This window comes from Dermacentor silvarum, chromosome 8, assembly GCF_013339745.2.
Source record: "Dermacentor silvarum isolate Dsil-2018 chromosome 8, BIME_Dsil_1.4, whole genome shotgun sequence".
Classification (NCBI taxonomy): Eukaryota; Metazoa; Arthropoda; class Arachnida; order Ixodida; family Ixodidae; genus Dermacentor; species Dermacentor silvarum.
The window spans coordinates 97,560,387-97,574,847 of NC_051161.1; the positions used below are offsets into that span (position 1 = coordinate 97,560,387).

Below are 14,461 nucleotides of genomic sequence, written 5' to 3' on the forward strand. Positions count from 1 at the left end.
ATCTAGCCTGTATAGTTTCTTAAAATAAAATTTGGGACGATCTGTTGCAGGTTCGTTATAAATGCGTAAGCACGCGTCCGTTTTTGGAGTTCTGTTGGGACACCTTGATTTCCTTAAGAAGATTATTTGTGTTCGGCTGATACACCTTCGTTTGATTTGGAGGACTAACTTCCCTATTCTCAAACAGCCCTCGACTCGAATCTCTTCCTCCACTCCACCTTGTTGAGCACAGCGCCGCCTCTCGACTGTTAAAGACGCGACAATTTATAGAATTCCGGTGAATGATCATGAAGCTCAGTGACCACTTCTTTGGAGGGATGGCGGTGCTATCTTTCCTCTTGAGTCGAGGTGTTGTGTTGACTAGAGGAACGTTCTTGAATGCGGGCGTAACGCCCCGCTCCAACGCGGCAACCCCCTACGCTGGGTGTTTACGATATGCGAATCACCGCGTATGAAGACTCACGACGCCACCTACAAGAACAACGATGTGGCGTGTTAGCCGAGAGCGCGAGCCAGCGTCTTCATGTTTTGTTTCCCATTCGACGCCTTTCTTTTACACAAGGAGTGCATCTGCTCCCGTTTCTCTAACCCAAGTCCTCCTTGCTATAACCACGCGACGCCATCCTAGGCCCGCGCGCTGGTGTTGGCCGCTGACGTCACGCTCCCCCACTTCGCAGACGCGGCTCGAGGCTTCGCCCCGCTCCGCGAGAACGCCCACTCAGATATACGGATCCGGTGGGTTTGAGCCTGGTATGCTTAATGTACGACAATAAAACTGCGAAGTTACAATGAAAAACTTGTAGCGTACGAATGGTACTGTGCTCGTGCTGGATATTGTCAACGTGTAACTGTGATCACAGTTAGTGCTACAGATAAAAAAAGTTGCCTATGCGTAGTTCTTAGTTTACCTGTTAGTTGTTATTATTTATATATGAACACTTCAGTGAGAGATCTCTTTCATTAAGCAGGTTGGTCGCGTAACCAACGACAGCCAATGAGGCAACCGATGACACCCCGAGGGGGAACTAAGTTAATCAGGCGCCAAGGCGCTTGCGCGCACGTCGGCGTGCTTGGCAAAAGGGACGTCCCTTCATTCATTCGACGCCACCGACGGGACGAGTAAGGCACGGCCGGTGCCAGGAGGTCCAAGGTGTTCATGATAAAAAATAACTACGGCAACTTAGGGACACCACACCCCTACAGAATACAACTAAGCGTGTGAGCGAGCTAGCTTTACTTCTACATGGCTGCTACCACTGGTACTCGCGAAAAATACTTTTGAAGAATGCTGGTGGCCATATTTTTTTGCGACAGTGCCATCCCCCTGTCAGCGAGGGGGCAATGCAGAAATCTGAGGGAGGGGGGGGGGGGTCAGGACATCCGGACATCCCCCCTGGATCCGCGCCTGTACGAACCCCTGATGACGTCTCCAGAGGCCTCATCAATGACCTCATACCCGGAACGAGCACCGCAGAACTAAAGGCAGGAATCAGAGCACCGGCAAGATGCACCATTCTTCACGCCAGAATGCTGGGTCAGTCGACCGCGGCAGTCGTATTCTTCGAAGGACCGCACGTTCCCTATTACATTATCTTCCGGAGCGTTGATTTCCGCTGCAGACCATATCGAAAGTCAGTGCAGTACTGCCGCACCTGTGGCACCACGGGACACCGTCAAGACGTCTGTCCAAGACCGGTCCCGGATTTCTGCTACAAATGCGGCAAGACCGGACAACCACAAAACCACGATTGCAAACCTACCTGCAAGCTCTGCGGAGAAGAGCACGAAACTGCAAGTACAGAGTGCAAGAAGAGACTGAAGCCAAGCCCACCACCCTACAATATACGGCAACAGCGCCTCAGTAGGCTCCAAGAGACAACCGCTGGAGCTCCAGCAGTGAAGAGTTTCCGGAGCTGAGCACCTCGGCCACCAGCTCGAGCAGTATCAGTGCGGGCAGCTCCCCAAGGCGCAACAGGTCCAAGTCAATACTGCGAAATGCCTCGCGCTCCCACTCGGTCAAGCGCGCGAGCTACGCCGACGTGGCAAGTGGCTCGAGCGCCTCGAGTGGTACGAGCAGCTTGGACTCCTCGTCGACCTTAGCCACAGCCATACGGGTCCTCGAATACAAACAGCAGAACCAGCAGAGCAAACGGCAGAATCAGCACAGCCAATTGCAAAGCCAGCAAAACCTAATCGACAAACTACTCCGCAGTCAACAGAGACAGCAAGAGATCACCGACAAACTGCTCCAAAAATGCAAGGAACAGCAAGAACTCACAGATAAGCTGCATCAACAATTCCAGGAGCTCGAAAACATTAACAGACAGTCGGGAACGACGCTGACCAAGGCGGATGTCAAAGCCATAGTAGATGCAAGGTGCCTGATATTTCAAGAAGCCTTTATGAACAACATTCACGCCACGATGGAAAAAATCGTCCAATCGGCAGTCGAAAGAACAGTCGCAGCCTTCGAAAACAAGATTGCCACGCTAAACGCCAAGATCGATGGGATCGCGCCACAGCTAAACAATTTTATCGCGCATGTAAAGAAAAACTACGTCACCAATGCACAGCTCGACAATTCGCGCCACACAACTCGGAAGAAAGCGCGGGCGAACAGCCACAGCGACACTCGCTCCATCTCGCCCACTCGCGATCGCCGACGCGAATTCGAATCCATCGACGATGGCGACCACTAACCACAAGGCGAAGAACCAGCATTCAACTATGCGCATATGGCAATGGAACTGTCGATCGCACCGCCCTCGACACAGAAGCCTGCAAGAATTCAAGCTGAATCAACCCGACGTCATAGCACTACAGGAAACCAACACGCAGAATGTCCGACTGCAGGGATACACCACTTATGCACACACCCAACGCACTGCCATACTGGTAAAAAAAAAAATCTCACGGCGCAAGAACACGACATAGAGAACACCCAGACAGAAGACACCCTAATCGAGGTTTTACCGGAACGAAAGACGCAGAAAAGCCTATTCGTGGCCAGCGTGTACAGCCCCCCTCGGGACCACTTACTGGCCTTCGATCATTTTGTACGAAAAATCAAGAAGTCCACGAATGGCCACCAAGTCGTAATAGTGGGGGACTTCAACGCCTCGCACACGGCATGGGGCTATCATACCACCACGAGCAAGGGTGCTAGAGTGCACGATGCCGCCCAACAACACAGACTCACCCTCTTGAATGATCCTCTCCAGACCACGAGAATTGTAAACGGCGTCTCCAGGGACACAAACCCCGATCTTACTTTTACGGCGGACGTCCCCTGGGCAGAGCGGAGTCGACTTCCGGAAACCCTAGGGAGCGATCACCATATCCTCCAATTAGATGTAGCGCACACCCGTAGACCGACCAAGACCGGAATTGCACGACTAACTGAATGGCAATCCTTTAGGGACAACCTAGATTCCGGAGCAACTATAACCGACATTGACGAGTGGCTCAAAAATGTGCTAGATATAGCAGAACGCCACACCAAGGTCATACAACTCGACGCCGATACGGCCGCGGTTGACGTGCATCTTCTCCACCTCTGGAAAGGCACAAGTGGCGCTTGTTTGAAACAAGTCGGGCGTTCAATACTGTGGTTTTTAAGGCAATTGAAAACATTGAGGCCCATTTTCGACCACCGACACTCGAGAAAGGACGTCAACTTTACGACAACCATATATATCGTGTCAAAAAAGTAAACAGGACGGACATCGCAGCAAAGTTCTTGTCACAGCAAATAAAGCACGTTTACGACGTCGAACTCAAAGTAAGTTAACAAATAAATAATTTATTCCGCTTAAGTGGGCAAATACGGCCGTAAACGTTTTTCAACTATCATTTGTAGCTTCAGTATACTTCGAGTGTGCCTTGTTCATCACATTTGTCGAGGTTTTGGCGAGTTGGAAGGTCACTTGAATGATTATGGAGCTTTTTTCTCCGTTGACAAAGTACCTCGAACATAATCTGGTGTTGTCAGTCGCGCTCCAGTGTGAGAGGTCATCACTGCTGAAACATAACAGAGAGCAATCAGGTGACACTCAACACCAAGACTGCACAAATGTGTGCTAGCGTGTGCGAGAGAAGTGCTAATTTGCGAATACTCGATGTGTGCTGCGGTGCACTCCAGCCTTAGTTATGTTCTAAACGAGAGAGAGCATCGGCATGAATGAGCCCGGTTTCAGCAGTCGCGTCTTGACCCAGGCGCAGAAAGAGCTGCACGTTGGCTTATTAATGCACAACAAGAACTACAGTGCGTACGAAGGTCCAACGCGGAGCGCTTACGAAGCTAGATTTGGCACATAACAAGCACTGCGCATTTGTTTCGGAGCGAGAAAAGCTCAACAATTATCCAAACCAATTTACAACAGCGGGAATCAGATCACGCGTGTTTATGCAGTTGTCGCTTTATTGTGCGTTTTCACGGATGCTGCCTTGTGTGTGTGTGTTTTTTTTTTTTTTAATTTTGCGTTTGCGTCATAGTTCAACAGAAATTCGCAAGAGCGACTCTTACTTGACGGCCCGAACCACGACGATCCACCTTCAGCTACCGGGTTTCTCCCCACAGCCTTGAAGGGAAGCGGCACAATTTGATGCCGACATCCCCTTCGCGGTTGTGAAAATACCTAAAGCAGCACTATATGCGCATGTTATTTTTGTTCACACTTCTTACAGAGGAGCTGCCGAGTGGTCGCGGTGAATCCATTGAAAAATCTGAAAAGGAAGCTTTCAGGCGCGACTGAGCGCAGTACGTACCAAGGTGAAAGGGCGGTGAGGGCCTACTCGCGGGTGCTCACCGCCGCTGCTAGGTGGCGCGACATGTACAGCCAAACTGCATTGCAGGGTGCCTATAATGCACCGCCTCTACCCGTCGCTCCACAGCTACCTCTGCCCACTCTGAAACGTTCCCGACACCCTGCCACAATTGCTCCTGGAATGCCCGTGCCATGAAGACAGGGAAATGCAGCCGGAAATGGACGCTAACCGAGCACCACAAGCAAACGAAGACCACCTATTCGAAGCGTGGGAGGCCAAGCTCGCCCTCGGGGATCTGGAAGACCAACGACAACTCGTCGCCAGGGCCAAGAGGGCAGCCGAAGCCAGAGGGTTCCTGGACTAAGGAACCTTCCCACCTCAGGGTGATACCGGGCCTCGCTCGGGACACTGTTTCAAGAATAAACGTTTCTCTCTCTCTCTCTCAAAGGAACCGTACAATAACATAGTAGAATGAAAGCCGACACTGCGGCCGCAATGCACGCGCATCACCGAGCGCTGTTAAAAAAATAAAATGAAGAAGAGAAAGCGAGGAATTTATTCTTAAGGTACAAATACATGTCATATACAATTATGAACACCATTTTTGCGGTCTGAACGCAAATACCAGCGCGCGAAGTAGTACGAATGACCCTGCCGAGCTGTGTCGCCAGCAGTTTCCAACGGCGCAACCTTGATGCGGCCCAATCCGCTTCGATCGCAGCGCCGCCACAGTATTTTTCCACATCGGGCGCCTCACTGCAATGCATGCGCCGCCCCAGCTACTGTACCCTAGCCGCTCGTCCCACTCGACGGTATTCTAGTACACTCTACCGAAAACGCAAATAAATACCATCCACAACCGAAACTCGCGTTATGGAATAAATGAGTACATCGTGAATTGCATAAATTACGTTAGCAAGCGCTTCTTGTAAGCTTAATATTCACACATCACCTTATAAAGCCATCAGGTATTCGTTTTTTATAACTCAGCAATAGGCGACCTTTTCTTGTTTTCATCTCTCAAAAATAATTGCGCTGGCCACATTGACAAGTTACAAGATGGCGGCCCTCTAGCGGTCCTTCTCTTTTTCGGCCCAGCTTTGCCTCTAGAGTCAGTTATATTATAGTGAACTAGATAGGGGTAGTGGGACGAGGGCGATCCGGGAGCCGAGGTCGTTTGTACGGAAACCGGCAGGCGGCGCTGCTGCGCCTTTCACCTGAACCGCCCCGCAGTGCGCGCTTATTCGCCGCGCACTCATCGGAAGAGTACGATAGATCTGAAGCTCATGCTTGACTCCTGAATGCTTACAGTGCTCACAGTGTCAGCAAAAGGAGAATAAATATATTTCTACAGTGTTGTCTATAGTGAATAAGCAGTAAAAAACGATGTACAGCGCGAAGGACAAGGGCTGAGAGACAACACACACACAGCGCAGTGCGTTTCGTCTCTCTCGGTTCCTATCCTTCGCGCTGGATATCGTTTTTTACCATGGATTACCAACTAGCCCAAGCAACCACTTTGTGTAAATAAATATTTTTGTCTCAAAAGCTCCCAGCCATGGAATTTTAGGTACAAATCCGCCTATGAGAAAGTTCGCGGAACTACGCGTGGCTACTCGGAATGAACGGGTGTACCAGTACATCGAAAGGGTACCGCCGGGGCCGTGATTGCAAAAAAATAAGAAGAAGAGATAGAGGGGCTCTGAAGGAAGGTACGAAACCATTTTATTCAGGACAAACCCTCAGATCACAAAAGCGGCGTCAAAACAAAACCAGGCCCCTAGGTCATCCTATCTCTGTGGCTTTGCGCTTCTCGAGCTGTTAGTACCTTATAAGAAGTGGAGTCGCGTGAGGACTTAGAAAGAAACAATTCTCATGCTTACTTAATCCTTGTGAGCGTCGCATCCAACATCATTGGAGCAGAGGAAATTACTTTTACAAGAGCCACAACATCGCAGATGCTGTTCGTGTGCAGCTCTAAAATGTTGAAACATTCTGTGAATATGTTCTCAAGAGCTTCAATAAATGAGTACAAATCTTGCGACGGATACAAAAGTCCACCCCAGTCACACTGCTGAGTGTACCTTGAGGGTAACAGGTGTGGCTTCTGTTCGGCTGACGAGGAGAATGTACTCACATAAACAACAGTTAAGTTTTAGGACGCATTTTCTTGCTACGTAGCCTGCTACGTAATATATAAGCCGCGAGTCACTCCTCTCCATTACTAATGATGAGTGGCTAGCACGGGGAGCTTCTACTATGGCTAGAGACTCTTCAGCTTCTTCTAACCTCCCTTAGGCGAGCAGCTCATCAACACTGTTTGGAGAAATATAGGGAGTTTTGTCGTCCACGCTGAGAAGTGCATTTATGATTTCAGGGGTGACACCGTCCACACTTCTTTCCATGTTGTAAAATGACAAACAGTTCACTGTGATAAGAAACTGATCTGGCGAGGGGTGGGCATTACAGCCGCTGGACTGGCGGATAATGCCAAACACGTGCTCTACGGAGTCGGTGCTGAGACGAGCAGTTATCAAGTGATTGAACCCTACATTCTCTGCCATGTACTCTAGGAGAGACAATGTACTGGCAATAGTGACTCTCAGCCCTGTCGCTGTGGAGTTCCAACCTGCCTGCTCCCTTGCAAACTTGCAATGAATTATGTGCTACCTCCAGCACCTGCTTTGCCTTGCCCATCGTCCGTGACACACTCTCACATACGAGCGTCTTTGGTATGTACGTGCGGCAAATTACTGCACTAGGGCTCTCGCCGTAGTTCATCAGCACAGTCTTCTCAACGCCGGCAGTCTTTTCCTCACTGTCCAACGAAGGCAAAACCACGGCCGGACTGGAGAGGCGCGCGCGCTCGCGCGCCTCTCCAGTCCGGCCGTGGCAAAACATACCCAACACCATCATAGTTCGGAAACGTGAGCAGTGCTCAGTGGGTTTGGGAATTTCACTCAGCACAAATACGCTATTCTCAGCGCCGTCACCTATTTATAGTTTCACTGGTCTGCAGGTCGTCCTCTCTCAGGCACCGCCTTTTTGTCTGGTCGGCATGGGGATGTAAGGCAGCCCTTTTCCTTGTGGGCCGTTCGCGCGATGGATTTTTCGAAAGGTACATGGGGAGATTAGGCAGAATCGTGGGCACGGCGTCTGTCGAGAGAGAGGGCTTTCCGCGTGGTGTACGTACCTCTTTGCCTTCGATCGTACGTGATCTCTCAGTACATACTTTCCTTCAAAATGAAGCTCGCATACGGCGTAAGTGGCATCCAGCGGCTTGTCCTTGCGGTGTAGATTCCGCTCCCATGTCACGCGCATTTCTTCATCCTCGGGGACACTGAACAGAGACAACTTCAGGGCATCTTTCACTCTGCTATACCCAGTCTTACAAACAGGCGCAAATCAATAGTTCAGTAAATTCAGTAATTCAGTCAATCGGCCAACTCAACGCGCACATGCCACCAACAAAACCGCGCACGTGCAACTGCAATCGGTAAACACATCGGGGCCTCTCCCAACGCGTGCGGCGGGGATGCGGCTTCAGGTGAAAGGCGCAGTGGCGCCACCACAGGACGTGCGAATATTTCCGTGTGTTTGGCCTCGCCGGCGCTGCCCCTATCCGCTCTCCCTCGACCCACTACCCCTATCTAGTTCACTATAGTTATATTAACTCTGTGGCGTAGATTCCTAGAGTTCTCGCTGAGACAAGTTGGTTCCATAGAGTTTCTCACTATAAAACCTAGAGGGCAATGTGGCGCCACCGTCTATGCGAGTTTCTTAAAGGGCTGCCGTGCCCTCATGGGAATGACGGGATATGTGTCTGCGAGGCTTGTGTTGGCTGGTGTTGTACGAGGCTTCGTCTAAAACGTGGATATGGCTACACAAATAACGCGTTTTTAAAATAAAATCTACATAAAAGGCTTTCATTCACCCATATTACATCTCTCAATAACGTTTACTCACCTACAATGCAGCATCAAGCGAAGAAAAGCAAAAACAGACGACAAGTTGTTCCAAAGCGAGCGAGAATCTTGTCGTCTGCCCTCCAACTTTAGCGGCCAGCTGATACTTTTTACGTTTCATAGAATTGTGCATCCAATAGTAAGTCCTCAAAATTAAACAAAACATGTTTTTGTGCAATAATAAAGCTAAAGCAGTTTTTTACGTGCTGTTTTAGCAGGAAGTGAATGATTGTGACAGACGGAACGGTGCTAGCCAGTCGCGTCTTCAAGGCGTTCGGGCAATCCAAGAACGATGCCAATCCGAATCCACAATATACCGGCATTCCCTTGCATACCACGGCGCAGCAGCGCCACATTTCCCTCTAGGTTTTGTGGTGTGAAACTCTATGGTTGGTTCTTTATTCTATGGCTGAGAGCAATAATCTCCGGGATTGCGACTTGCCCGGTCGGGCTCAGCGGTTTGGCCACCTCCCTTGGTTCTTTATTCTATGACCTCCCCTATTCGGGAGAGACTGTTTTCACAAGAAATCCGTGCAGGGCTCGATACTAAGTGGTTCATTTGGAAAGGAAGGGCTGGCGCTATCTTCTGCTACAGTGTACTAGAAGTACACTGTACTTCTGCAGCCCTTGAGGGAGCACCGTTTACTTAGTTGTTTTTTTTTTCTCTCTCTCTCTCTCTCTCTGTTTGGCGGCGCGGTCGGTGCGTGGCGCCTCAGTTTGGACATAGAGAAAGAAGTTGAATTCCTTTCTCTGTGGTTTAGATTAGCTCATCATCATCATCATTCCACGTGAGCGAGAAGTTGGCGCGCGTCTCATATTCGCGGCGTGCGTTGTTTTGTTTCGCTTGTGAAAGCGTGGAATGCAACGATGAGCGAGCCTCCTGACCGACAGAAGGTGATTGAAAAGTACCTCCAAGGATTACATCATCACGAAGACGGCTACTCCCATGGCTACCTGAAGTCGGACGATGAGCTTAAGCTTTTCGAGAGGTCCTTGGCTGCAGTCAACGAACGGTATGCTGTGCGGACATCAAGAGACCTGAACAAGCCGTCTAAATGTAAGGATGTATCGACACCTTCTTAATGTTTCGCTCTGCGCGTAGATTTATCATTGAAAAACGCAGTAGTAATTTTAACCAGGGACTCAACCCAGCAGAACGACCTATTCATCAAAGCAATCGTGCGCAACACGAGACACTATTTGCGGTGGTGCTGTACTCATGTCCTGACACGGCCGCGTGTGCCATCCGTGGTCCTGCTAGAAGTGTGAATTCGACGTCTAGAGCAAGGCATAGGCCTGATGTTAAACTCTATATGAGCTCAAGCGTCGGCGTCGAGCTTTTTGTTTATTAAAATCCCAAGGCCCAACCAAAGTGTAGCATGTTGGTGCTGCTTTTAAGTTGTTATTTAAAACCACACAAAAAGTCTGGGTAATTAATAAAAATAATGATAAAAATTATTATTATTCTGCTTGAGGAGAGCCATAATTTCTTGCTAGAGGCAGCGCATCTTAGTTTCTTTCCTGCCATTTCACAAAAAAAATTTAAACTAGATTTGATATCGCCCTGTGCCATGCATAAAACTAGGCGCCATCATTAAATCATCTTTATTGTTTATTTTCAGCCAATGTCGTCTTCTCCATGATCCACTCCGGGTGCAGAATCTCTCTGGACAATGTACCGTTTCGAGTTGTCAAAGAAACCGTCAAAGTCTGCATATTTGGAATGGAATACTACAAGAAGTCTCCAGAGAAAAAAAAAGACCACATATATTACATGGTGATGCACTTGCAAACGTTTCAGTCTCATGCAGATATCCAGCAGCGTTTCAAATTTAAAGATTGTGTACAGGCAGTGTAAAGAGGATCTACCTTATGTTACTTTAGGTTAGGTTACTTTAGGTTTACACCAGATATAAATATTATTGATTTCATTTACAGGGTTCAAGCACCGCTGACTGGCTGAAGGAGGTGTATGAGAAAAAGCAAATGAACCGCCAAGGCACAAAGAAGAAGGGGTGTGCAGCAACAATGAATTTGAAGTGGATTGAATTGTACCCAGAATTCCAGGTACGTAATATGCAACCACAAGTAGAAAATGTTTGCAGGTTATTTTCTGGGGACCTTTATCGTGGCATTTAGGTCTGTGCAAGCAGACACAAAGCAAGCAGTTTTCAAAAATTATTACATTGTCCTTGCAGTGGCTTGTGAGAAATTTGTAGCTGATGTCCACTATCATTGCTTCTACTTCTGGTGATAGTAGGGAGCTTTAGTAGGAGGGATCTGATAAGGATGCCTCCTCTCCCCTCTGACAGCCTTGAACACGCTTTGTGTATCGTTATGGTATCATTATCGGTGCTAAGGAACGGTCTGCTAAAACTCCCTAATATCAGCTTTTCCTGTTGCCCTTAGTGCGCGGTGCACACAAATCTGTCGTGGCATAAGATGGGGCTACATTAGACTTGGTTGGCGTATGCTTAATGAAAGGTTTGTTTGAGCTAGTTGGTTGATGATCATGATGGTTTAAAACAGTGCGCCAAGATGAGGACAAAGTGAAGACGAGACAGACGACACCACTGAACTAATAACAACTGAAAGTTTATTTCCACTATTTCCAATATATATATGAGTACACGTGGGAAACAGCAAAAAAAATGCGGAAGATAAAAAGAGTACCACACGTAGTCTCGGCATCCAAGCTGAGACTGTATGTGTTATACTCTTTATCTTTCGCACTCTGTTCATTTTGGTATTTCCCACGTGTATATATAATAGACAAGTGGAAATAAATTTTCAGTTGTTAGTTTAGCACTGTCCCGTCTTCACTTTCTCATCTTGTTGCGCTGTTTTAAACCATAAACTATGCTCAATATACGTAACAGTGCCTACTTTATAGGTGGACCTTCCCCAGCCATGCGGCCAGACAAAAGAGGGTCGGCTGAAAGCAGACAAGGCCAAGCAGCTGCAGGAGGCACTTGACGCAGAGCAGCAGACTGTGGCCAAAGAGACGCGAGTATATATTAGAATTGCCGACTGCGGTTCCCATCGTAACCATGGTTTCGATATGCCTGCATACCTGCACAATCGGCCTCACGGGTTTGTTGACCATATGCTGAGACGGCTCGTTAACGCAGAGGAATACACCCACACAGACATGAGAGAGCTGCCCATTGAAGGCATGTTCTCTGTTCATTCTGAAAGAAATGATGATGATGTGCACACAGTCGACTTCACCAAGCCATCGTGTACCTGCCCTGACTTCAGAAAGCACAAGTACCCATGCAAACACTTTTGTGTTGTTTTTAAGTACAGCGACAGGTGGGGCTTTTCCTCTCTTCCGCAGAGTTACCTCAATCGACCGCAAATTGCACTTGGAAGCTGTCTAGAATCAGAAACAGGTTCTGAGATTCCCCTTGTCAATGAGCCTAGTCCTTCGGAAGTGTCTTCACAGGCTCTTGGTACAGCAGTATCAGAGCCGGACATTCCTTTTGTCAATGAGCCTAGCTTTTGTCAAGTGCCTTTACAGCCTGTGGTTGCTATGGTTCCTAGGACAGCAGCCCCCTCAGTGTCGGAGTTGCACAAACGTATAACCGAGGAACTTGAAAAGTGCAGCTCCCTCCTTTACTGCTGTCATGACGTTCAAACACTGTCGGAGGCTAGGGGCTTATTGCAAGTCGCCTTCCGTAAGTTGGCTGAATCTGTGCCACAGAGTTCTGGCCTTCACATTCGGGGCTCACCGACAAAGGGATGCTCGTCTCTGAAGCCTCTTCCAAAGAGAAGGCGCATATAGTGTGCTGTCACTGTGCCATTGATTCATTAACTTTTCACAGGAGCTTTGGCTCGGACTGCTAAGAAAGGATCAGGGGAAAACTTTAGAGATTGCCACTCAGTATCTTTTTTTTTTTTCATTTTTTAAAAAAATTGCTAACTTTACAAAAGTCAATTTTTGCCATGCAAAACTTTGGCGTAAACAGAGTGTTTGGACATCTGTAAATATGTGTAAATATTATGCATTAAATATTAGCAACAGTATCATCAACCAGACAAGAAGAATGCCACACACAAAAAGGACGGTTCTACAGCTGGCGCGGGATCTTCGACTTCGTCGTCTCCTTCGCCGTTTTTCTGGGCTGACTGACTGTTTGCTGGCTCAAAACAGCAGGTTGCAATATGCTATGTTTCATACTAGACTCAATTATAGTCATGTAATTACGACATTGGCAACAGCTGTGTATGTGTAGAAATACTGCCTTAATGTTTTGTGTCGGTGACACTTTCAATTCATAGATTCTATAAAATATGTTTTTAGGCTTGTGCTTTCAATGTATGTGTATAAAACTGTTTGTAAAGTTGCATCCCTTCTGTACTTCCATGAAAGTGCTTGCTTTTATACTTATAGCATTTTAATATAGCAGCTATTGTATATGAAAACATGTTACATTTTTGTCTGGTGGTTACTTCAAGAAATATTCAGTAGCGTGCTTGTGATATGCATTACAGGCTCGACTGTAAATAAACCACATTTGAGAGAATGCCTAATGTGCACCAAGAGTTTACTTTGAAAATGTGAAGTATGGTTACCTACACAGTAGAGCAATTTCACCAAGACTACTTCAACAGCTGTGACTGGTATTAGAGGCTGGGCAAAGTGGCCATTTTCAAGGGCAATTATGAGAACTACCCTTTAAGTGAAATGCTTTAGGTATACATACTGATACTACTACCTTGAGGGAGCTGTTTAATTATCCACACTTAGAGCTTTTTTTCAGTGGCATCCTATGCGAATGGGGATATAAAAAGGGTTGCATAAGGAACAGGAATGCACAATAATAGGCGATCGTCTAAACTTAGCATTTATCAGCTAGTATTTTTTAAGTTAGTCTCAACATGTATTTTAGTATCGTGAAACTAGCAACAGCCAATGTTGAGCTGCCTAGTTTTTGCCCATCATGTAACCAAAACATGCGACCTGACATATGGTGCATACTACATAGCCATTCCACGGAAAGGGGAAAAAGTCTCGTGAACCCTCTTTTTTGTGCCTTGGAGGTCCATTCACTTTTTCTCGTACACCTCCTTCGGCCAGTCAGTGGTGCTTGAATCCTGTCAATGAAATAAAGAATATTTATTTATGGGGGTGTTTTTACATACATTTTAAAAGACACACAGGTCAACTATAACATCATGTGGCTTTGGTAAGTACAAAAAACAACAGTAACATGCTTCCATAGTTCTCACCAGGCATGTAGCCAGGATTTGTTTGGCTCGCAAATACATAATGGGGGGGGGGGGGGGCACGGGAGAACGCCACAGGTGGGAAAGGGGGTAGAGGACGTCCCAGCAAAACTGAAGATTTCTTGGGGGGAGGGGGGGCACTCCAACCACCGGCTATGTGCCTGGTACACAGCCATAATGGTCTTTTCCTGAATGTATTCATTTACTAGGAACAACCTAAGGGCCCTGAAAGGGGCATTGTATAAGGGAAAATAAGTTAAAAACAGCTGTCGCAAAGTATCCTCTTTACAATGCTTGCACACAATCTTTGAGTTATAAGGCTGCTGGATATCTGCGCGAGATTTGAAGCGTGTACTAGAGCATCCATGTAACATACCTGGTCTTTTTTTTCTCCTGAGTCTTGTAGTATTCCATTCTGAACATGCAGACTTTGACTGTTTCTTTGACAACTCGAAACGTCATTGTCCAGAGAGATTTGACATCTGCAGTGGATTGTG

At 47.5% G+C, this 14,461-nt stretch overlaps 1 protein-coding gene across 1 annotated transcript; it reads left to right on the forward strand.

The window, feature by feature from the left end:
* Positions 1-9,429: 9,429 nt before the first annotated feature.
* On the forward strand, positions 9,430-13,511 carry LOC119461590 (uncharacterized). The gene is made up of 3 exons (XM_037722942.2): positions 9,430-9,789; positions 10,355-10,799; positions 11,626-13,511. The coding sequence occupies exons 2-3, from the start codon at positions 10,719-10,721 to the stop codon at positions 12,517-12,519; spliced, it is 975 nt and encodes a 324-aa protein (XP_037578870.1). The 5' UTR covers positions 9,430-9,789; positions 10,355-10,718; the 3' UTR covers positions 12,520-13,511.
* The last annotated feature ends 950 nt before the right edge of the window (positions 13,512-14,461 follow it).

Excerpts from the sequence above, each read along its gene's own strand:
- LOC119461590 (XM_037722942.2), top strand. The coding sequence starts at position 10,719 with ATGAACCGCCAAGGCACAAAGAAGAAGGGGTGTGCAGCAACAATGAAT. Across the intron at positions 10,800-11,625 it reads AATTGTACCCAGAATTCCAG|GTGGACCTTCCCCAGCCATG; the intron begins GTACGTAATATG and ends CCTACTTTATAG.